At 31.5% G+C, this 23,932-nt stretch overlaps 3 protein-coding genes across 4 annotated transcripts; 2 read left to right on the top strand and 1 right to left on the bottom strand.

Moving 5' to 3' along the window:
• Window positions 1-1,778: 1,778 nt before the first annotated feature.
• Window positions 1,779-5,192, bottom strand: eIF3g1 (eukaryotic translation initiation factor 3 subunit g1). The gene is made up of 6 exons (XM_068774328.1): window positions 5,086-5,192; window positions 4,655-4,843; window positions 3,639-3,803; window positions 3,261-3,384; window positions 2,553-2,767; window positions 1,779-1,976 (listed from the first exon to the last, which is right to left on the bottom strand). Exons 2-6 carry the CDS (start codon window positions 4,841-4,843, stop codon window positions 1,833-1,835), a joined length of 837 nt encoding a protein of 278 aa, XP_068630429.1. The 5' UTR covers window positions 5,086-5,192; the 3' UTR covers window positions 1,779-1,832.
• Window positions 5,193-6,102: 910 nt separating this feature from the next.
• Window positions 6,103-11,938, top strand: yrt (erythrocyte membrane protein band 4.1-like yurt). 2 transcript variants are annotated; one of them, XM_068774147.1, is made up of 2 exons: window positions 6,103-6,164; window positions 7,407-11,938. In XM_068774147.1, exon 2 carries the CDS (start codon window positions 7,427-7,429, stop codon window positions 9,449-9,451), a length of 2,025 nt encoding a protein of 674 aa, XP_068630248.1. In that variant the 5' UTR covers window positions 6,103-6,164; window positions 7,407-7,426; the 3' UTR covers window positions 9,452-11,938. The 2 variants fall into 2 exon arrangements, with proteins under 2 accessions (XP_068630248.1, XP_068630249.1); XM_068774148.1 differs by lacking the exon at window positions 6,103-6,164 and adding an exon at window positions 6,176-6,238.
• On the top strand, window positions 11,402-23,564 carry LOC137931155 (adenylate kinase 7-like). Its single transcript, XM_068774557.1, has 16 exons — window positions 11,402-11,528; window positions 13,808-13,963; window positions 15,231-15,376; window positions 15,863-15,990; window positions 17,335-17,487; window positions 17,559-17,640; window positions 17,709-17,795; window positions 17,876-18,034; window positions 18,111-18,230; window positions 18,599-18,786; window positions 19,104-19,195; window positions 19,881-19,991; window positions 20,663-20,944; window positions 21,060-21,187; window positions 22,263-22,421; window positions 23,349-23,564. Exons 1-16 carry the CDS (start codon window positions 11,402-11,404, stop codon window positions 23,562-23,564), a joined length of 2,334 nt encoding a protein of 777 aa, XP_068630658.1.
• The last annotated feature ends 368 nt before the right edge of the window (window positions 23,565-23,932 follow it).

Here is a 23,932-nt window from a genome sequence, read left to right as displayed (position 1 = left end):
TTAAACTTGCAAATTTATTTATTGTAAAATTTTTTATTAAAATTGCATTAAATTAAATTTAAATCAAAAAATATTACAAGGATATTTGTTCCTGGCATGGTAACTAAAAAAGACCTATTTTTTAAATTTGTTTTATAAATCATTCCAGTACATGCATATGCATAATAATTCTTTAAGAACAAATACATATAAGGAAAAATATATATATAGTTGTAACAGCTTTGTTACTACTATACAACAGTTGCAATAAAATTCAGACTAACTACTAACTAAAGACTTTAAAAAAGAACTAAGAACTCATTATATTGGACAATGGTGTAGGTGATATTTAAACAAACCTTAAACTATGAAAATAGTTATATGAATTTTGTTAAGAAATTTAAGTTATAAGAATATGAGAGTAATCATTGATGAAGAAATTTTATGTCTAGACAAATTTCAAATACATTCCATATTCGCAAATTGGTGTTATAAAAATAAATTATTCAATAAATCATCAATGGGACATCAGTTAAAATCATTTTTTAGTTAATAAGAAACAAATAAATAACAATAGAATACTATGATGTACATGTGCCAATTTGAACAAGCTGTTGAAAAAATTATTATTAAAAAGTTATTGTCGATTTTGTCACAAATCATATTATGTACACTTAAGGATATGTAGGTATATTGTACTAGATGTTTGAACAGAAATAATAAACTTTAAATGTATGTAACACGTTTTTGGGTGATTACTTAATTTATTGATAAATAAACGAATTTTCGAATATTATGTTTCCTGAAAATATTCAAGATTCCATATGATTTTCGAATTTTTCCATAAGAACCTTTTACTACGAAACAGGGATTCGCTTTTATAAAAAGAAAATTTTTCAAGCTCTGCCATGACAAAAAAAGTAAAATTTACAAGCTTTTATTTTCTTTAAAGTTTGAACTATGAATGTCCTATATCCACTAATCTCAAATGCATATTACATCCGAATTTTTGGTTTAAAATTTCAGATGAGGCAATAAAATTATCAATATACTATACACAAACATCCTTGTTTTTGGTTTACGAGACCTGATTGCCGGGATTGATCTGGTTTGTAAAATGGGCGGGTGCTTCAGTTAACTTTAAGAATACTCAGCTCAGGTAGAAAGTAATCAGTTAATCAGGACAGGATGGTACTATAATATTAATGTATAGTAGTTTTTTATCTTCGTCTGTAAGAAAATACAGTACTTAACGATGAGTTGATGGTGAGGTGTTGGAGTATAAACCATAGACAAAAAAAATAGTACAATTTCTGTCATGTAGCAATATTCAAAATAGTAGACTCACTATTGTGACTACTTTAAGGCAGATCAAAACTATACAGTTAACATATTATTGAGGTTAGTATGTGGTCATTCTAATATTTAATAATAATAGACTAAAAAAATTTCATGTTATATTTGCAAAATTGATTAACTCTATGTACAAAATTAGGAAACGAATTTATTATTAAAATCAAGTAAAAACCGCTACATGTTGATAAAACAATATATTGTAATATTTATCTAAAAATTGAAAGAATAACTATAATATATAATAAGACTTGAAACAACAATCACTTTAGGGGTTTCAGTGCAATCAAATTTCTTTTGTACTATCCACCAAAGGGGCTCATTTTTTTTTTCAATAAGGAGAAATTTGTACATAAGGGAGAGGCACAATATAAGTGAACAATTTCAAGCGCCTAGAAGTTGTTACTATTCATATGTTATTACAATAAATAAGGAAAAGTACATACTGGAAATTTAATAAAGTTTATTGTGAAATGTTTACATTTTAATTCTGTGACAATTTAATTATTTTGTGGAGGCTTAGACCATTCAACATTTAGAATCAAATGATCATAGCCATAGCCATTTAATGTTTGGATAGCCTTCGCAGCATCAGCTCGGAACTTGAAATGTACATATGCAAATCCTTTGCATTGTCCAGTACTCTGAAATAAACAACAATTACATTTTATACAAAATATTTTTCTTGGAAGCGAATTCTTAAAACTATGTTAATTTTTACATAATTACTCTGAAAGAGTAATTATGTAAAAATCTTCATAAACATGAATTAACTTCCCGTAACCACCAATTTCGTAAAATCCATTATTAACTGACCTGAACTCCGCTAATAGAATATACCAAGCAAATTTATAGTTTATTATATTATACTATATATCGTGATAAGTCAGCACATACTTTACATTGCTTTTTTTACACCCACTCTCAAAAGCCAAAGTTGGAAATGTATACACTTGAATTTAATAACATGAAAACCAAATCTTAGGTTCCTTAGCGTCGGTTCTAGTGGGCGCTTAAGTGTTTCATGGGCAGAAGCGTGTCGAAAAGCAAATGGGCACATAATGAAATTTTTTTTTTCACTAAAAATCATTTAATAAGCTCATAATAAAATATTTTAAAGAGAGTTGAGAATAAACTTATTGATTTGTCTTTGACTCTTGTTAAGAAGAATTATACGTACATACTGCGATAATTTCCAAAGATATCAAAAAGACACCAACCTTTTCCTTGGCGAGATACAGTTTCTGCACTGGACCAAATCCACGAACAAGATCATCAAGATCAGCTTCCACAGCAAAGTGGCTAAGATTGGATATGCGAATGGCGGCAAGGTCATCGCGTCTGAGACCTGGCGGCTCACGACTCATAGGTTTGACTCCCTCGCGAAGATTTGGTGCTATGTACTTATTAGCAGTGGCGGCAGGTTTTACTTCAGCTAATATAAAAATTAATTAAAATATTGTATTATTACAAGTATTGTTACAATAAATAATATAGAAGCATTTGATGAAATATTTAGATGCACAATGTTAACTACTGATCTCTAAAGTTATGTAATTAAACCCTATTTTTATTAAAAAAAAACTATCATTTTGTTGTTGAAAGTCAGCAACAATGCAAACTTCCATATATGAATTGGATCTTTACATTTTTGTTGAGTTTTGGGAACATGGTAGAAATTTAGTTGCAGGGGGTCTACCGGAACCAGCTACATTTTGAAGTGGTCGATAAAAAAAGGTCTGGAAAACTCTGATTTTAACTTGGACAGGAAGTTGTTCAGCAGGAATTAATATTAACTATTAATATTATTAATTAATTAATATTAATTAATAATATTAACCATCAACCATATTGAATAAACTACTTTTGGTTGTTATTTACAAACAATGCTTTTTAATATCCTTTTACTTAGAAATACTTCAACAGACCTGATGCCTTTGCTGCTTCGTTTGCTTTAGCCATAACAACATCGCTGCTTTTGAATGGACAACTCAAAGTCCAATGTTCTCCCTGGCATGTACGACATTTGTAGATTACACTGCTAGTTTGAGGCTGAAAGTTGTGAAAGGTGGGTTAATATTACTAAATTTAATATTTAAACAACTATGGTTACCTAAGGGTCTTAGTGTTCTTATTGTTTAAACACTGACCTCTCAGAGGGAGTGTGTCAGGGTCAAACCATACTAAGATTTAACCCTAACACATTATAAAAAGGTGTTTACTTTTTGTTAGAAAATTTTAAAGAAAAAATTTTGTTTTGTGAATTGTGTAATAATAATGATAAAATAAATATATGAAATATGTACCTTCAGACCATCCAGTTCACCATCATCAGTTCTTTGACTTTCTTCTTTGCTGGTAATAAATTGCATGAAGACATCTTCAGAAACATTGGTGGTTGCAGGGTTAGGCCCTGGCTTATCATTAGCTGAATCACCAAATTTACTCCATGTTTTGCGCTTTGCAATGCTCTGTAAGAAGTTGGGTAAAAATAAAACTTTCCAAAGTAAATGGAAAGTATAAACAAGTCATAAGGCCCAAAAAGTTGATAGGACAGATATTAAAACAAACCAGGCATACAAAAGCAATATCTAGTTTCTGTTGCAATTATGTCATTATAAACAACAATTCAAATTCCAATATTTAATGTCAAGTATAATCACTGCGTACTCTAAAAGTGTACCATGTTTTCAAAGTACTATGACATGCTTGTCTCAATTTTTTTGCAAAAAACATAGTTGACATGAGTTGACTTACTTTAACTAAATTAAAAACATTATATCATTGTTACAGTAATACCTTTACAATCTTTTGTTTTTATAAATACAAAGTTTAACCATACTTCACTTCTTCAAACTATTAGTATAACATGTTTAACATTACATCTATCACATTCCATATTTCTTTTATTCCCAACATATACAGAAAAAAAGGAACATGATTAACTCATGGTTAGTCAAAACTAAGACAAATGTTACTTTAATTTTTTTTTAAGATAATTATCACAGATAACTAAATTTATAACAAAACCAAGTTACTTTGACAAATCTAGTCTCTTTAATACCAATAAAAAAATTGCGTGCATGTATTTTACAATACAAAACACATTGCACCATTCTATTTATGGAGACATGGTATTATATTCACATATTTATAATATTCACAATATTGCACTTTATGTCAACTTTGTCACAAAAAACCAAAGTTTAAATCCCTATTTTGTGCACAATATGTTTAAAATTTCTTCATTTAATATGCAAACAAATTTTTGGGCATATTTTACACGAAGTCTAATTATATATAGTAAAAATAAGAAGCAAACCTTGGAAACAACTCGCTTTTCAATCTTGTAAGTCCGAACAATTTTAACCTTCTTGTTATCGTTATCGTACTTGTATTCAGTGACGATTTTCAAGCCATTTTCAACTACTTCAGAGGGTGGAGGTAAGGCTCCCTGATCAATTTCAACTTCATCTGCCCAAGAAGACTGTATATCATCAGCTACAGGCATCTGTATATATAATTAATTGTAAACATTGCATAGTAAAATTTTAGTTAATCACATTATGATGTAAAATCTTAATTGCATTCCAAAAATTTTAATCTTAGCTTATTTGGTTAATGTTAATTTTTATTAATGTATAACCTCTTTAACTACATTCAATATTAGTTGCATTTAAATTCTAGGCAGCATTTATACACTTATAATGATAAAAAAAATATTGATCGATTTAATATAATAATTGCTTTTACCCTTAAAAAACGGTTTTCTCTTTATTGTATAGTAGCCACGCACAATCACCTTAACTTAAAAGTCAAAATCAAAAGACGGAACAACAGATTAACAAAGGCCTCACTGGTTATTTTTTATTACTGCGTACGTTTTAAGTTTATGACTATTATGTGTGTTATTTCGTATATTATTGAAATATGAATAGCAGTTTCCGAATTACGAATATACCTTTGTTATTATTGACTTTGGTACTATCTATTTAATTATTTCTTATATGTATAAAAATAATTTTTACTGTTCAATGAATTATACCCTTAATAACAATTCACGTAAAAAATTGTCTGTATTTAAACTATTTTAATAAAGTTTCGATACCGCAGATGTTTTGGAAAACAAAGTTTCTATTTAATAACACGTAATTCATTTAGGAAAATTTATTAAGTAAAAATATTTATTACATTATTGTAAATACAAAAATGATATAACCCTTATTTTTGGTGTTCTTAGTAATAATTTTTTGGGAGGAAAAAGTTAGATTTAACGAAGCTTTGGAAAGTATGGGAATACTTAAGAAAACGTGAAACTCAATCTCCATGATATTTCACATAACGAGCACCCCTCAAAATTATGTTCAAAATAAGGGCCTTCTTTTTCAATACACTGATAAAACTTAGTTCTGTTTAGCTCTACAACCCTATATCTGTTTACTGTGATTTCTTTTTGTTCTGTAAAAATAAAAATCTTCTTAAATTGATGAATTTTTTTCGTCGTAAGATACACTCGATGGATTTGAGAGAATATGGTGCAAATGGAGGCGACAGGAAAAAATGTTTTTAAAAAGTTAAAAAATCGGAATAATAATTAATAGAAACGTCTATCTTTATTTAATACTTTATTAATGAGCATAGTTTTTTCTTAAGTTTAATTTGAGATGTATTTACTTTCAAACTAAATTACTTTTATTCAGTCTGATGAATTTTATTTTGTTCTTTTTTTATTCTGTTATTTTTTGACATCTTGTTATTCCAGTCTGTTGTGTTGTCAAGGGTGTATTTTTTATGTTACGGTTGTTAAGGCGTTGCACATCGTTAACGTTTTGGTAAGTTTAGAATCAAGTTAAGATATAAAATTATTAGAAATAAATTGCTATTCCTACCATATTTCCATAAAATTGTAAGTAAAATTGATATTGTAAGCCAATACGTTAGGTTCTTGATTACGCCCCCATACATGTCAAGATTATCGTTATTGACAAACCATGTTAGCAATATCTGAGACATCTTAGTTAAAATTTTTACACTAATATATAATTTTCATAAAAATTCATCATTGATCCAATACACACCTATTTTCAACCACCAAAATAATATAAATAAATAATTATTGCTAATATTTATGTTTTACAATTTCAAAAATTCTTTAGACCTATTTTCAATAATATGGTAAAAAAACATAACAAGGATTATATATTAGGGACAAATACTTTCTCATTCATTTATTGATAGTTATTGGTTTTTGGTTGTGTTAGTTTGTTCAGAAAAAGATGGAATTAATATGTGATATATGAGTAAATGTAAAATTGAGTACATGCCTTTCCTATTTGTTCATAATTCATAAAAGTAATCCAATTACCATTATTTTATCCATTATGAGGGACAACTTAGCTGATACACATACATGGCTTCTGAAAAAAATAAAGTTTGATGATATATGTAATTGCAACAAGTTTAATTGTTTTTACATTGAAACAATTAATGAACAAGCAATACAAAGTAAAATTAATAACTTGATTAGCAACAGACAAATATTACATCTTCAGTTCTACATAACTATAACTAATACTAGAAAACTAATTTAGTCTTGAAAACAAGATATAGCTTAATAAGAGTTAGTACACAGTTATGTACTTATTAAAAATAATAATTTTACACTATAGGAACTTTGGTTGGCATAAATTAAAAAATGATTGGCCTTAAAAAACTAAAAAAAATGAGTGGTGTCTAATTGTTATTCAAAGATTTTTGGTTAAGTAATTTTGCACCAGAAAGTTTTTTAAATTATGTTTTTGTGCATATGCAGTGTGTATATCCTCGTCTTTTCCTATGAAATATAGCTTCAGTTGAAACAGTTTTAACAGACTCTTTTAGGAATAAATTTTGTTCAGGAAGAGCTAGTTTTTACTGAACAATATTTAACATTAGTTAATTCTAATTTTAACAAAGATATTTAGTAAAAAATTGTTCTCACTCAGGGAAAATTTGCATTCTAATAAAAAACTGGTTTTAACTATAATAAAATTGTATAAGCACTGTGCTTCAATAATATGCTTTCATTGTTATAGATTTAAAGCGCTGTGTCAACATGTTGCGTTTCCTCAGTAGAAGAGGGCGCTCATCTAGCCAGAACCGCAACAAACAAGCCCAAAAAGCTTCAAGCAACAAGAATTTTATACAATGTAAGGTAATGTTACTTGATGAAACTGACTTGTCTATTAATCTTTCTAAAAAAGCCAGTGCTGCTGATCTTTATGAACAAGTCTTCTATTCATTGGACCTAATTGAAAAAGATTACTTTGGTCTTCAATTTACTGATACAAATAATGTCAAGCATTGGTTAGATCCTACTAAAACAATAAAGAAACAAGTTAAAATCGGACCTCCATATACATTACGTCTTAAAGTCAAATTTTACTCATCTGAACCAAATAACTTAAGAGAAGAATTGACAAGATATCAGTTCTTTCTACAATTAAAAAAAGATATTTTGGAAAGTAAATTGGAATGCCCTCACTCCACTGCAATAGAATTGGCTGCTCTAGCTTTGCAATCAGAGTTAGGAGATTTTGATGAATCTTTGCACACCCCTGCAACAGTTTCGGAGTTTCGATTTGTTCCAAATCAAACAGAAGAAATGGAGATTGAAATTTTGGAAGAGTACAAAAAATACAAAGGTCTCACTCCAGCTCAAGCTGAGGTAAACTATTTGAATAAGGCCAAGTGGCTCGAAATGTATGGAGTTGACATGCATATTGTCTTAGGTAAAGATGGGTGTGAATACCACTTGGGGTTGACGCCTACAGGTATTTTAGTCTTTGAAGGACCTCAAAAAATTGGACTATTTTTTTGGCCCAAAATAAGTAAGTTGGATTTTAAGAAAAAAAAGTTAACCTTGGTTGTTGTAGAAGATGATGATCAAGGGCGAGAACAAGAACACACATTTGTTTTTCGTCTTCACAATGAGAAAGCTTGTAAACATCTTTGGAAATGTGCTGTAGAACACCACACCTTCTTCCGCTTACGAGCACCCGTCAAAGGGCCTTCCGCCCGGCAAAACTTCTTTAGGATGGGATCGAGATTTCAGTATTCCGGCAAAACGGAATATCAAACTACACAACAAAATCGAGCTCGTCGTACCGTTCAATTTGAAAGACGTCCAAGTCAGCGATTTGCTCGTCGTCAAAGTCACGTGTTGAGAGAACGTGAAAAACAGAACGTATGCACTAAAACTGAGGCGTCATCTCCTTCTGAAGGAAATACTGAATTGCCTAGCACTTCTACAGATACAACCCCATTAGTATTGGATTCAGGACTTGATACATTATCCAGAAAGAGTAGTGCCAAGTCCCAAAAGTCATCACTGCTTGACATTGACAACAAGCTAACAGAAATAGGTGAATCGTCGACAAAGAACTTTATGAATGACGAACCAAAAGAGGAAGTAAAGATTTCTAAGGAAGATGCGATAAGCAATAAAGTGTTATTTAAAATTGATAAAGGCAGTACAGACGAGAAGAAAAATAACCTTACACAGCTTGTTATAAATAAACCATCTTGTAATTGTTCTCCCGTAGCCGAATTTAATCCTCTGAATGACCTTCTTATGAGTTTAGTCAAAGAGAAATTAAATAGTGATGATTCGAAAAACGAGGCAAAAAAAGACCAATCAGATTCGTTGCCGGATAAGGAAGTACCCAATAACCAAGCTAAATGTTACTTGTCCTCGACAAAAAATCTTCCTCCGGGGCAATTGAAATGCAATAACATTCTTAAAGCAAGAGAGAACGAAGTGAAAATAATCAACGAGTCTTCGAATATAAACCTGTCCATTCCGTCTACGCCATCGCCAAAAATTATTAATGAGCCCAGCTCTCCGTTGGCAAATAATTCTCAATATGTATCTATAGTGGTGGTCGAGCCACCTCGTGCGCAATCAAAAATAGTTTCACCGAAACTAGTAGAAAGAAAAGAAGACGTCATCCCTAAGTCACAGCCAATATCTTCCCTGTCTCCCTGGCTTGTAACTTCCGAACCCAGTTCACCGTCTGGTATTGGAGAGAAAGAAATAACAATAATACATCGCAAGTCGGTTATTACAACTCAGTTGTAAAATTATTCTTCGAAATACTTATTTTATGGCTGGTACTTAATGAATCAAGATATTAGTAGTTAAAGAACAGTCAGGTGCTGTTAATAATGTAATCCAGTTCTCAATTTTCAAAGGTGCTCTGAAATTATCTTGTAATTTCAGTTGTCAGTGATAAATACACAAAACAACGAAGTGCCTTTAATAGACTAAATATTATTTCGCTTTTGAAGTTTCGAAGGAAACCTAAGGCGAGATAATACATTATTATCGCCTATATTTCTGTCAAGCTTTTACATGATTAGGTTAAGAATAAATCTACATATTTTATAGATATAATTGCTTATAACATTCCAATTATGAAATTTTTAAAGGTGCAAATTATCTGGTTTGCATCATTACATTACGGACATTGTTAGCTTCAACTAGCAAGTTGGTTCACGAAGATGTATGCCGTTGCAATACATCTGCATACAAATGAGTGGTTATTCACAATTTAAAACTGACTTCAATTTTGCCTTCAAGGTCAAATATCTTGCCTGTGCGCTCTTTCTATTTTCTTATGTGATTATTATTCGAATGTATAGATATTAAAGTTATAATTACATTTTTTTATTAATGTTATACTTTTAAGATTTTTCATATAAAATTTTTAATGGAGTATGAATAACAATTTTCATGGTTAATAACACGGAAAAAGCTACACTTGTGTACTTAAATTACCGAACAAACATTAATCTTCTTTAACAAGAAACAGCGAATACAAAGCGCGATAATAGTTTTATATGTTATGAACAAACTACTTCGATTTGATACAAGTTTAAATGTTTTGAGTTTTTTGTTATAAAAGATTGATGTTTCACAATATTCCTATTAAATGGTACTTAATTTAGCAATAGCGAATAAACAATACTCACTAGTTAACAAATCAAAACACAGTTAATGATTATATTCGAATACATTTTACCTTCAAAAAAATAAAACACATTCCAATAAAAATATACATTTTAACATTCCCATAAACATGTCGATAACGCGATATTCGCAAGGATTTTTTTTGTTTTAAATAATATTTTATAATTTACTTAAGTAAAACCTTACTATAATAAATGTTTTTAAATTTACACGACGATGTATCTTACATCTTTAACATATAATAAATGTATACTTAAAGATTTATATAATTAGCCGTCCTTTTACACATCGAATATATTTTTGAAATTATTTAATACAGTACAAGAAATGAACAGTATTATATCAAACAAAATGTTTGTGCCATAATTCCATTTTTCAATAATGTTCGAATTTTTGTTAATGTGTCGTTTACGTGAGGAATATACAAACGAAGGAATTGAGACTGAAATTGGGTAATTTTTAAATGTGTCTTGTTGATGAAATTTTCTGTCGTATTCTTACTGCATAATGCTTTTATATAAATGATAAAATTATTTTAATGTACATGACAATATTTAAGTTTTATATAAATTTGAATATTCTAGATTAATTAAACTTAGTTTTAGTTGCATGGTGCTTGGGAATACTTTCAAATGTGTAGTACAATATTTAAATGCATTTTTAATAATCTACACTCGGGAAGGAGATTCTTTTGCAGCGTCAATCATAATAAGAGTAGAGATTAAATCAGAAATGAGAAGAAGAACCAGATACTTAGTCGAAGAATTGGTTATCTGAAGTGGCAGTGGGCGCAGCACTTGGCTCGTGCTGCCGACAGCCCTTAAAGACCGAAAGGATCTCGAGCGGCAGTTACGTGCCGGAAGGCGCCGCGTCGAAGTCCCACGGTTACGTGGGCCGACGACGCAGTGAATGAATGAATTATAATGAAGTTTTGCTACAAGCTATTATTGGTTTCTCATGCGAAGGAAAACGTGAACTGATCTCTTACCTTTTAAACTTGCAATTGATATGGAAGATTTTGAAATACAAAACACATAGTAATGCCGTAAATTGCCAGATATGTCGTGTTCGTTAACATTGGGCGCATGTCTCGTCGCTACAAAAACATCTATAGTGCTGGTAGCTGTACTATGTATACCATTGTCGAAGACAAATATATTTTGGCTGCGCTATTTCGAGGACGAGAGTCAGTGAAATTACGGGATTTATCAAGATGAACGTAAAACGCGATATTATGCATTTGTATAACGAAATCACAATGAATTTGTTACAATAACGTTGTACCATAGTTTATATTCGTATTATTACTTGAAATTCTGAGAAATTTTCAGTTGCATAAGGAGAATATTTCCACTAAGTTTTTCATTTCCGTCCAACTGACGTCCGTGTATTGTACTTAAAATTAGTACTTAATTTATACTCATATTCATACATTATACTGAACATAATCTTCGGAGGTAACTTACTAGAGAATTAAGTATATATTAATATTTTTATTATAAAAAAGTGCAAGGATGTGTCTTATATTACTGTGTACTTTTACTTATGTAAGTACGAAAATGTACTGAAATATTTACGTTTTATTATTGTGCTATGTTACTATTTGTAATCGACTATATGTATCGAAAATCATTAATAAATTGTTTAATTAAATTTTTTGTTTACATTTCTTCATTTGTTGCTGCAAAAATCAATTGTCACGTGAATTTTCTGATTTTCTTTATACGTAGTACTTTATAGTATTTTTTAAAAAACTTTTTTAGTCTACGTTTAAAACTTAACAAATATTTTAAAATACATAATCATTTATAAACATATTGTCATAAATCCTCTTTTCACAAATAACGTTTATAAAATAGGACATCAACAAACTTCACACGACGCTTGATATTGAAAGTGCGGAAAATAATTTATAACAATGTCCATTATTCAAAATGATTCCGCGACTTTTGAGAATACATTTTCAGATAAACGTTATTTTTTGAACAATTTGGATTCCTATATCGGAGTATATATTTTGAAGAAATTGACAAAAATAATCGAAAATGCTTCTCCTTCAACGGCACCTTCGTCGGTAACCAATGTCGGAGAACAGACGGCGGAAGTATTGGAGTCCCCAAAGCCTGTTGATTCTCGTGGAGTAATCGGTAGTGTTACGATTTTTCAATATATTTTTCATTAATAATACATTTAGAATATTTATTTATAATTGAAAAATAAGAACATGCACCTTACACGAATTTAGTTCAAATGACTTAATCTATATAATTTATAACGGGAACAATATGAACTATTACTTTTGCTTAACACTTTATGGGAGTTTTGTTTCGTAACAAAGTGCAGGTAGACTTCAACGCAGCGCCTACGTTCGCCGTTAGTGAACTAGCAATATTTTTTTAAATTTTGATGGACGTATTTCTGCCCAAAGCAGGGCTTTGAATTTCAAAACCAGGAGAGAATCGCAAAGCTAAAAATAGAGCGGATTATCAGGTAAACATTATATTTAAGACTATGATTTATAAAAGTGTCATCGGGTATTCTTCTCTCTGTTGGAAGAAAAGCTTCTCATGGATTGTGAGTCATGACTATGATTGCCCAGTATGGATAAGTACATTACATATATCCTATGGATTTTTGTTACAAAGGTGTAAGTTTTTCGTCACCATTGCGCGGTGGCGAAGTGGTATAATTAACACAGTGTATATCTTACTGAAATAAGAACCCGTCGCGTAGGATCGCAAATCACGCTTCCTAATCAATACCATTGATTTATATTTATTTATTAACGCTAAATTTTTGCTATATTCTTACTGTGCGACAAGCTGGCTTGGCTTACCCAGTTGTATACAATATAATATACAGTTCTGAAAGCAAGAGTTAAACTTAACTAATATATAAACGATGCACGGTGATGCTCAGGCTGGATTCTAGGATACGCCTTTGCACTTCTATTCTTTACAACGGATGACCACTGTTGACTTATTGATATTTACATATTTCGCGGGTTTTACGGAGCAGGGTGCAGATTGCGTAAAGCGTAAACCTTGATTTTGGTAGCTAGGCCCCAGGGATCTCTAAGGAGTGGATTCGGGCCGCTGCTTTACTACCTCATTGTAAGATTAAGAGACGTCCGAGCTCTTAGATCGCTTAGGCAGAAGTTCCATGACGTGTCCGACGCAAGGGTCTTTTAAGCGATCTGGGCTTGAGCAGTCAGAAAGTGTTTAGCATTTTGAATCAAGGGCATTCAGAAGGGCCGAATTTACACTACTGTATATCTAAGGTTACCGTATAAACATAAAGCAGAAATGAACAATAACAACACAGTCACAAATGGCAGATTTACCGCATTTCGCGATTTCTTACAGACAATATTTGGACGGATGAATGTTAAAAAGGCATATCTTATTGAAGTTGTCCAAAATATGTTAGTAAATTAGATAATAGCTATTGTATTTTATCATTTAGGTACTGTCACCGACTCCAAAATCGAGACAATGGATCAAGTTACCGCCATTTTACCTTCTAACGAATGCTTACCACAGATGCTTACTTGCGGTACGGTGATATTGGATATCAGTAGTGATATGGAACAAGTTAAACTTGCGTCGGATTATTTGAAACGTAAGTTCTATATTATTTTTAAATTAATTTACGTGCATAATGTTAGCCGATGTTAAACATAAAACTTTGCTATTTTTGATGATAATATTAACAAGATTAAAATAATCATATTTAATATTGCGTGATTGTAAAAAACAAAAATATTCATATCAAATTCCTTAATAATGGTGAAATATTTAATATAAATAAATAAGAAAATACATACCTCTTTTATGATTTTGTAAAAATATTTTGCATAACTCGGCCTAATTTTTCATGACCAATTTAACCAAAAAAAAAACAACAAATGCAACAAAAAGAAATATTTCACATAGCCATCTGATAACGCAGAAAAAATCACTTATACCAATAATTTATTGACATAGGATTTAGTATTAAATTTTTAGTCTAATACTAAATGAAATTTCCCCAAAGATATCTATGATGGGATATACCATACGACTATAGTTGTTATTTAGCCAAGGCATCTACCTGATATTTTATAAGATGGAATTTCCGTGACCATGAATCGTTTAAGATCGAGATTTTTTTTTTAATTTTAAACGCTTCAAAGAATTAAATAAAAATCGAAGATCCTACCCGGAAGTTACAGTCTCGCGAAAAGTTTAACTTAGAGTCCGTATTTTCTTTAACTGAAAAAAGTTATAATTAATGAGCTGATAATTAATGAGAACATTTCAGATGTTTGATATCAATAACATGAAACAACAGAAAATAATAATTTTGTTTCAAAATATACAGAGCTTTTAATTAGACAACTTAAAAAAGTTTTCCAATTATTTTTAATGATTTACGGATACGAAAATTGCAAATAATATTTAGTTTCGTATTATCACAAGGTTTTGTAGAAATCATTTTTTATTTGAAAAATAGTGTACTTCGTTGTCGTTCCAGCCTATAGATGTCTACTGCAAGGCCTCTCACAAAGACATCTATGAGGTGATGTCAAATCGCCTCGCTTGGCCGACAGGTAGGCGATCACAAATGTAATATTGTGGCATACAGGGTAGGCCGCTGCCCATCCTATAGATACTTGTTTATGAGCAGTGGTACTCTATTATAATAATTAATGCACAAAGTGTGAATTTTAGAAGATTGTGTCCCGGGAATCAACCTGGCGAACTACGGTCGTAAATCTCAGTCCTTACCACTGGGCTACCACTGCTCAGCAATAGCTTTATAAATACACTAAACACGATAAAACTTTGTGCTTCTTTCCACCTAAATAATTATCGAAAGTTTACTGTTCACCTTGTTTTAATTATAGTTTTGAAGGACTTACTGGAAAGAGAGCAACCCAAAGAAAAGACACAAAGTCCAGACGATGACGACGATGTTGCGGTACCTAAGAGACGTATTCTTATACTCATATCAACAGTAATGACGTGGGCACTTACGAAACCATTAGACCCGGTAATAGCAGAAATACAACTATTTAAGTCAAAAAAGCGTTTGTTAGAATCCATCCATCCAGAATAAATAATATTGATATAAATCTGTATCAATATTATTTTTTCTGTTTTACATATACGCATTGTGTCATTTTAAAAATATTACATAAATAAATACTTTTATAAAATATTAAATTTAAAAAAAAAACATACGTTGTGAAAACTTTTAAAAAATTAATATGACGTGACCTTTATTATTATTTTGCCTTAAATCAATTTGAAATAAATGCTATTTTATCAATTTACATACGTTAATGCGTGCACTACATCTTCCTTTAAATTATGTACAACAAAACATTATCCTACTTCAAATTATATGCAAAAAACGTAAACACAAGGTTACAGTACATAAAGTCAAATATATGTGACACAAACAATAGAAATTATGAAATAGCCAGGATTTTTTTCATGTTACTGCTACTACTACATTTTTTATGTTTATTAACAGGATTCTCCTGATATGCCGTTTATTGAAACGGACTTTCGCAAGAGGAAACCGCACCCGAATTACAAACAGCATTACGACGTAGAAAATGAGGTCATTGGAATTGCAAGAAAATACAGAACAAATATTGGGTTCGTGTGGGCAGTTTATAGTGTCAAAACCGCAAGTTCAATTTACAAAACATTTATTTATTTAAATGTTATTATCACCGTCATCATTTTATCCGCAGCATGTCCACTGCTAATGTGGTCTTCCTCCTAACACTTCCAAAAGGGCCAGCTAGAAATATATATCCTACGGTGTTCTTACCGGTCTGTGGTATTCACTCCAGAATCTTAAAGTCGCAACATCCATGTTAAAAAAAAAAAAAAAAACATTGGAAATAAGGTTAAGCGGAAGTCCGGATAAAGAGGATATGTTAAGGAAAACTGAGGAAAAATGTGAAATCCTGCTAGCCAGAGAATCTTTTTCTACCTTTAATTGTACTTATAACTCACCTTTTGTTATATGCGATCATCATTAAAAATATATTAAAATACTCTTTAAAATGAAGTTAAAACAAGAACCTATCGATTATCCGTTTTGTTCTACCTACTTACCGGGCAAAGCAGATTTACCTCACGAAGGAAGTGGATATAATTTATACATTGTAGCAGTTATTACAGAAGTGACTTCTTTGTCTCCTATACAACGTGTGACAGACGAAACAGCATTCGATCAAATCGTCTCTGGGTGTACTTTATATATTAATTATTGAACCCCTTCATTCGAGCTACAGAAGTAGGTTCTAGTGATCGAAGCGCAATCTCAAGATGTCGTTTCTTAAACCCAAAGGGTTTCTTTTCGGTCTGGAGTAAATTAAAGAGTTAATCGGATAAACAAATCCAGATTTTTCCCCATTTATTGTTTATTTTAGCAAGATTTCTGACCATGGATGTTGTTTTGTGTATGAATTTAAGCACCGTCATCAAACTAAACACAAAATGGTTACCGAACAGACACACACACATACACGCAGTTAACCGACGCGCAAGGTGGTTAGATTAGCGTATCCTATTTACCCAAAAAGGGATCAGTGTGAATAATATTTTGATTAAAACATTAAAACGTGCTTACGTCGTTATGCAAACATTTATTTTAATAAGTTTATTATGAAAATAAATTAGTGTAAATTACATCTGTTTAAAAAGTAAAAGACACAAACTCTTTTTTTTGTTACAACGTATGGACGCTGTAAGTTGTTGTTTGAATTGTCATGGCGTCGGTGTAGAGATCATGCATCATGAGAACACAACTTGTGTCATCAATTGCCTATAGGAAACCAGGCCTATCCACTTTGCTTGGACTTCTCCTGCGTTATAAAAGTTTAACTAAAAATAAAAAAAATATATTATCAGATTACATTAAATCGGAATCGGATATTTAATTTAATCGTGTAAATTATCAAAGAATCTTAAGTTTTTTTTTTGTTTTAGGGCCTTGGTGGTTGCTTCTGGTATGACATATGGTGGAAAAGAAGAGGCATTATTTTATTGGTTTCAAAAAGCTTGGGAATGTGAACAATATTTACCCATATTAGGTCGTGGTGGAAATGTAATTCCTCTCATTAATGTATTGGATTTATCAGAGTTAGTATTTATCAACGATAATAAGGGAGGACAATAAGGTATATTTTATAAACAATTTATTTTTGTCTCAGGATTATTTACAATCTTATTACAACATTTCCGAAGAAACTTTACATTTTAGCTGTTGAACAAAATATTACGAAACAAAGAGAGGTAATAAAAACGTAAATTTGTTAATGTAAATTCCATTACCTATCGACATGCGATTTGTCATTTTACAGATTATCAAACCATTAGGACGTGCAATTGGTTCTGGAATGTTTAAATGTATACCGCCAGAAGACGCCTTTTTGATTCCTGAAATAGATGTGAGAATTGATAAAGCAGTTTAAATAAAATATATATTATAAAATATCTTTTTCACTTAATAAAATTATTTTATTTTAAGCAAAGAACATACGATTTGATGAACCTTAATTTAAATATGGAACCTACCTTTATTGTTGAAACAATGTCTTTACAATGGACATCAGAGTTAAGTTTTGCAGAGAATATTCCAGACCTTATAAAGCAGTTTAAAAAGGAAAGAGAACTGAAGTCTTTTAAGGTTTGTCATAAGATGTAACGAAGATTTCTGTTAGTCTAACATTCTGAAAATTATGTTAACTTTAGCTTTCTTGTAGATTATAATATACGGACCGTTACTCGTTGGCAAAACTACTTTATCGAAATTAATATGTGAAGCTTATGGACTTGTCTATGTTTCACCAGAGACTATTGCTGAAGATATAGCACAGAGTTTAGTAAGTTGTTTTAAATATTTCTTTGCTGTTCAGTAGCTCGTACTTTACTATTAATAACTGTCGTTTGCCCATATTAAAGTTACAAAATATTGAAATACCTGTTCATTAAAGATTTTTGGATGTTTTTCTATTATAATAAAATTTTCAATAATTATAAAATTATATGATAAACCGGCGACAATACAATGAGAGAATTAAGTTATAGGTTTCACTTCATTATTTAATGAAACATTATTGAAAAGAAGCATCATTACCTGAAGCAACATGTTAACAACAAGTAATACCGAAACCAGAAGACTGCGACAAGTCTGGTAGTGTCAGTTGAGACATGTGTCTGCAATATTTAAAGCATATTTGGATATTTAAAGGAAATACGCTTGGAACATTGGAAGATAGGAGAGACAGCGGCTCTTAAACTTCCTGGAATGGAAGAGGGTGATAATGTTGTTGACGATGATGAAGAACAAGAAGATAATGAGACAGAACAAGACGCGGCGCGTGTGACGCTGGGTCTTTTACGTTCTGGTCGACCACCTAGCGAAGAGGAGATTATTGGGTTTGCACATTTGAGTTGTAGACGTATTACACAACATTGCATCCATTGTAATCTGGTGAAATAAATTAAAGAACTCCCAGGGACCTTAGTTACAGTAAAAAAGTAGACGCTAAGCACCTTTTGTACTCTGTTGTTAAAGCTGCTAACGCCAGCGGATAAACTGCATTTATCCATAAGACAAAGAATTGGCATCAGTCAGAGATAACAGTGTATCTACTAATCTTTTCTATAGGACATAGCTTTGTAGTGTAGAATATATTTTAAATATACAGCACGTTCGTTTTACATAAGTAAAACATGTTCTTTGTTCGTTGCAGATATCTCAGACAAAAACTTCTAAGTCACGAGGCACAAAACAAGGGATGGGTACTAGATGGTTTCCCAACTACTCTAGCACAATGTACTGCACGTAAGATATCTTTGTATTAACGTCTTTTAAATGTAAAATTTGAAAGATAACCACCGTAGTCGAATTATAGTGCTACAGAAACCGTTATACTAGGCCATAGCAAAGCACGGCGAGGAGGCAGCTTAGGAAAATGAGCATAAGCGACGCCGCTGCAAGCGTTGACAGCAGGCTGTCGAAACGGAATGGCCTTTACCCCTTTTTTCTGTCCCCCTCATCGTAAAAAGTGCACTACATCGGTTTCAAAAACATATAGAGTCAAAATTAAAACAAATTTGTTATTCATTTCAACTTAGATTCATTTATATATATATAAATAGTACATATTAGTGATTACAGATGTCCGAACGTCAAGATAATATTGCGAGTGGATCGTAAATAGATAGAAACTAATATCAAATTGAGGTGTGATTAATTAAAAGTTAAATCCTTTGACTTAAAATAAAACAAAGATTATTCCGAACGCGTTTGATGATGAGCAGAGCCCACAGCAAACTCAGCCAGCTTATTCTGTGTTCACAACAAAAAGGGATCTTTGGAAAAAATAATAATTGTTATAATTGGCTTTCTAAATCTATCAGAAGCAAACAATTCAAGCGCAGTTTCGAATTAAATCATATTAATTTTGATAGGAACTATGTTGTGTTATTACTAAAATAGGGATATTATACAAAAGTTTTGTCAACAGTTTTTGAAAAAGGCGATGAACAGGACACGGAAGAAAATGACGAAGCTGATCCTGATGGCTTTGATGAAGACATAGATTTGTACAGTAATGTGCTAAAGAAATTGTTACCGGGTATGACTACTATCAAGTAGAAATAAATTAATAAAAATATATTTACTATAATAAGTAAATCGAACTAAATACAATTTTTTCAGTGAAACATTATTATATAATGTTCATTGTATCTTTGATTTCCCATGCAAATCGAAGAAACAATTTATAAAATGCAGCATCATGTGACTAAAATTTTATAAATTTTATAAATTTTAGTCACATAATGCTGCAGTTGGTTTTGTCTCAATTTTAGTTAATTAATCAATTAATTGTACCCTCACAATACTCAACTGAGGAAACAAATAGGCTGAGTATAACAAAAAATATATAGGAACAAAAGTGCATGAATTATAAAATAAAGCAAAGATATATAAATGAGCTAAATAAAATGAGTGAGGTGAGGTATGGAAGGAATATAAAGAATGAATTGATACGCAAGAATTTGTTACGAATAAAAGATTAATGAATGGATGGCATTAAGATGGAAGGAAGAACAGTATAAAGATAAGAAAATTGAGACAATAAACTATTATTGTAACTGGTATCCCTCTACACCCAGAAAAGGGGAAGATCAAGAGGCTCCTAATAGCGGGTGCCATTAAAAAAAAATACTCAACAAACAGACAATGACGCAGCAAAATTTTTAAGTTTCTAGAGTTTTCCATTAACTTATAACAATATTATTTTAGATTTAGTCGTGGCATTAGAAGTAACCGATGAATTTATATGTGAGAAGGCAATGCGGCAACCAGAAGATGATAACCGATTGGATGAGGATGTGGTGCTGAAGAGTCTTAATGAGTTCAGAGCAGGGGATGCACCAGATATAACTCCGCTTAATTTCTTTGATGAAATAGATATTCATCCTCTTGTAGTGCCAGTGAATGACCATAATGATTATGGTATGAACCGTCCTTATGCTGAAGTATCACTCCGTTTGGGACGGCCCTGCCGCTATGGGAAATTGATAGGTATGATATATGTCACACTTACATTTATTACATCAAATATATATATATATATATATATATATGCATCATATATCAAATATACAATGCCACATTCAAATATTTTTGGACAATTAAGAGCTCATCGAAAAGGCGGAGAAGAAAGAAAAGGCTGATAAAGAACTTATGGAATATAAACAAAAGAAAGCTCTACAGGAATTGGAAGCGAAAATGAAGGAAGAGAGAGAGGATAAAATGGAGTATTGGGTAAGTTTCACAAATATTTGCAAACGGCTTTATGTCATAGTCGTTATTTTAATTAGGAATTTTTGCTCAAAGATCGAATCATTATCAAAGGTCCCATTAACTGCGTATTTTCTGAATAAAACATCTAAACTATTACTACTGTGTGCGCTAAAGTTCGAAAATGTAAATTTTGATTTCGAATCCAAATATTGCCTCGGTTTGGATTGTGGTCTCTTAGGGAAAGAATGTGTGCTGGTCATAATCAAAATGCGCTTAAATATTAACTTTTTAAAAACGACTTTGTCAAATAGAAAATAACATCCACGTAGAAAATATTTAAGGAGAATTGTCGTTCGTAGATTTGTTTATTGCGACTCGTCGTTTCAGCCCATACACGGCTACTGCATGGTATAGGCCTCCGTTAAAAGGTTAAGGATATGCTATATCCTCCCATAGAAGAGGGATGTAGCATAATCGCCACGCTTGGCAGAAGAGTTGCGATGGAAGTGTCGCTCTCAGTCCTCTATCGCTGGGCTACCACTTTCCGTGACGGAATGGCTTTATTTGGTTTACTAGCATTTGCAGTTAGGAGGTGTCGAAGAGTTCCCTTAATTAGAAAAAACCTGTAAAATTTCGATCCGGACCGTTATGTCTATATTTTGCCGGATTGGAATTCCGACAAAGCTCGTAAGTCGTTAGGGCCGACATTGACCAGGCACAAGGTCCGGCCGGCAGGGCATCATTTTAGATTTTCCGTACACACGCGTTTAGCATTTCAATTCGATGAAGTTCGAGAGATCCGGTGGTTAGACTAATGTACCATAGACACGTTAGACGAGGTAAATCAAGACAATTTATTTGACCTACAGAACTATAAATACGAAATTGTAAAATTACTTTCGCTGCAGTCTCGTAAAATTGAATTATTCTTTTATTACTCAAATATCAACTTTAAGTAGTGTATATCAAATAAAACCAAGAAAAACGATGCGAGTAGATTTTAAACTCAAAAGTTTAAAATGACTAACATTATTATAAGGTTATTGTTTAAACATTTTGAAGTAGCAGCAAAGTATCTAAAACTTTTTGTTAATAGTCGGAGTTATATGGTTTGATGCGGGAGGAGGAGGAAATGGCTCTCGCTGCCGCGGGCGAGCCCATGCGCAACTACCTAGTACAATATATCTTTCCTACACTGACTGCAGGCCTCCTAGAAGTAGCAAAACTTCGTCCAAAAGATCCCATAGACTTCCTGGTAAGTTACGTGCTATACATAAATTATTGTTTTTATTCAAATATATGTATGTACATATATCGCTTTTATATCGAAAAGGTGTCGAAATTCGAATGGGCGAGTGAGGCTAATCACATTTGCTTTTTAATTTACTCGCAAATAAAGATGAAAATATATCCATTTCTTAATATAACTATTAGTAATATATTGACCTCGCTTCCATCATTTCTTAGTAATTTTAATAAAACGTACTTCCGATTTAGTGATCTCTGAATGAAATCAATTTACTTTTTTATCATATAATATAAAGTACACAAAATATAAAGTAGTTTGGATAAATTACATGAAAGTGAAGAAAACGTATAAATAACTTATATTACAATGAACTTATTAACAATGAACACAGAACGCAAATTTTATTTATTACAAAATTTCAAAACATTTTTGCGTGAATATGCATTTACAATCAAATTTTTCTCTTATATATTTTCATATATTTGGAAAACTGAAATAACAAATATAAACGACAATATAATGTCACAAAATCCAGTATTCACCTCTGCCCCTTTTACTCCTCCAAGCCTAGAAGGAGGCGTTGTAAGAACGTCCTTTCTGATACTATCTCAGGGTTTCCACAACCCACTCATCACACCATATCCTCCTCAGTTACATAGAACACTGCAAGCGCAGACCTCACACTCACATCGGGCTAGATATTTTTTTTATGTTCTTGGACCCTACAGTTCCAAGAACTCAGTTCTGATGTAGCTACAAAAGCGTTCAAGCTAGCGGCATTAACAAAAGATTATAATATGAATAAACGATACATGTATGAGAAATATAACAATGTTTAAAATAAAATTATTTTATTCAAGTGTACAAATTAATAAGTGAAAGATTGAGTCGCAGAACTTATAAATCGAATTTCTATTTTTTTTTCCTTTTCAGGCTGAATATTTGTTTAAGCTCAACCCTACCGGCAAAATGCTCGAACCGGGTTATAATTTAAAAGCTGAAAGAATAATGGGTAAAATTAAAATATTAGATGAAGCTTTAAAAGATCTGAATATTAATATTGAACCACTTTTACCGGCCGACGTCGACGTGAATGTCGGTGAAGCCACGACATCGAAGAAGGAAGTTAATCGCATGAGTGCACTGTAGAATATCGTATGAGTTATTTTTATAGTGTTCGAAACAAAACAAATTATAATAATAAATTTACTTATAAATATTACATATTTTTATTGCTGGTTCAAATTCATATAAAATATAAAAGATTGTAAAGTAATTTAACAAAAAGAGTAATTTTACTAATAATAAACGCAGGTTAGATGGCACCACAAAAATGTTTTCTAAATTCGTGACAGATATTATATGGTGTGCTAAACGAATATATACTAACAGGTCAAACTTCACGTGCAACCCTGCTTGCATGTTTGTACGGGAGCACCTGAAAGACAGTCAACCAGAAAGTCTTTATCACTATCATTACAGCCCTCTCCAGCCATCTATAAATTACTAACAAATCC

Source organism: Battus philenor, unplaced genomic scaffold (genome assembly GCF_028537555.1).
Source record: "Battus philenor isolate CCGP_79_NKW_IND1 unplaced genomic scaffold, ilBatPhil1.0.hap1 SCAF_7, whole genome shotgun sequence".
NCBI classification, from domain to species: domain Eukaryota; kingdom Metazoa; phylum Arthropoda; class Insecta; order Lepidoptera; family Papilionidae; genus Battus; species Battus philenor.
The sequence above is the reverse complement of the archived record's forward strand: the minus strand, read 5'-3'. Positions and strand labels throughout refer to the sequence as shown.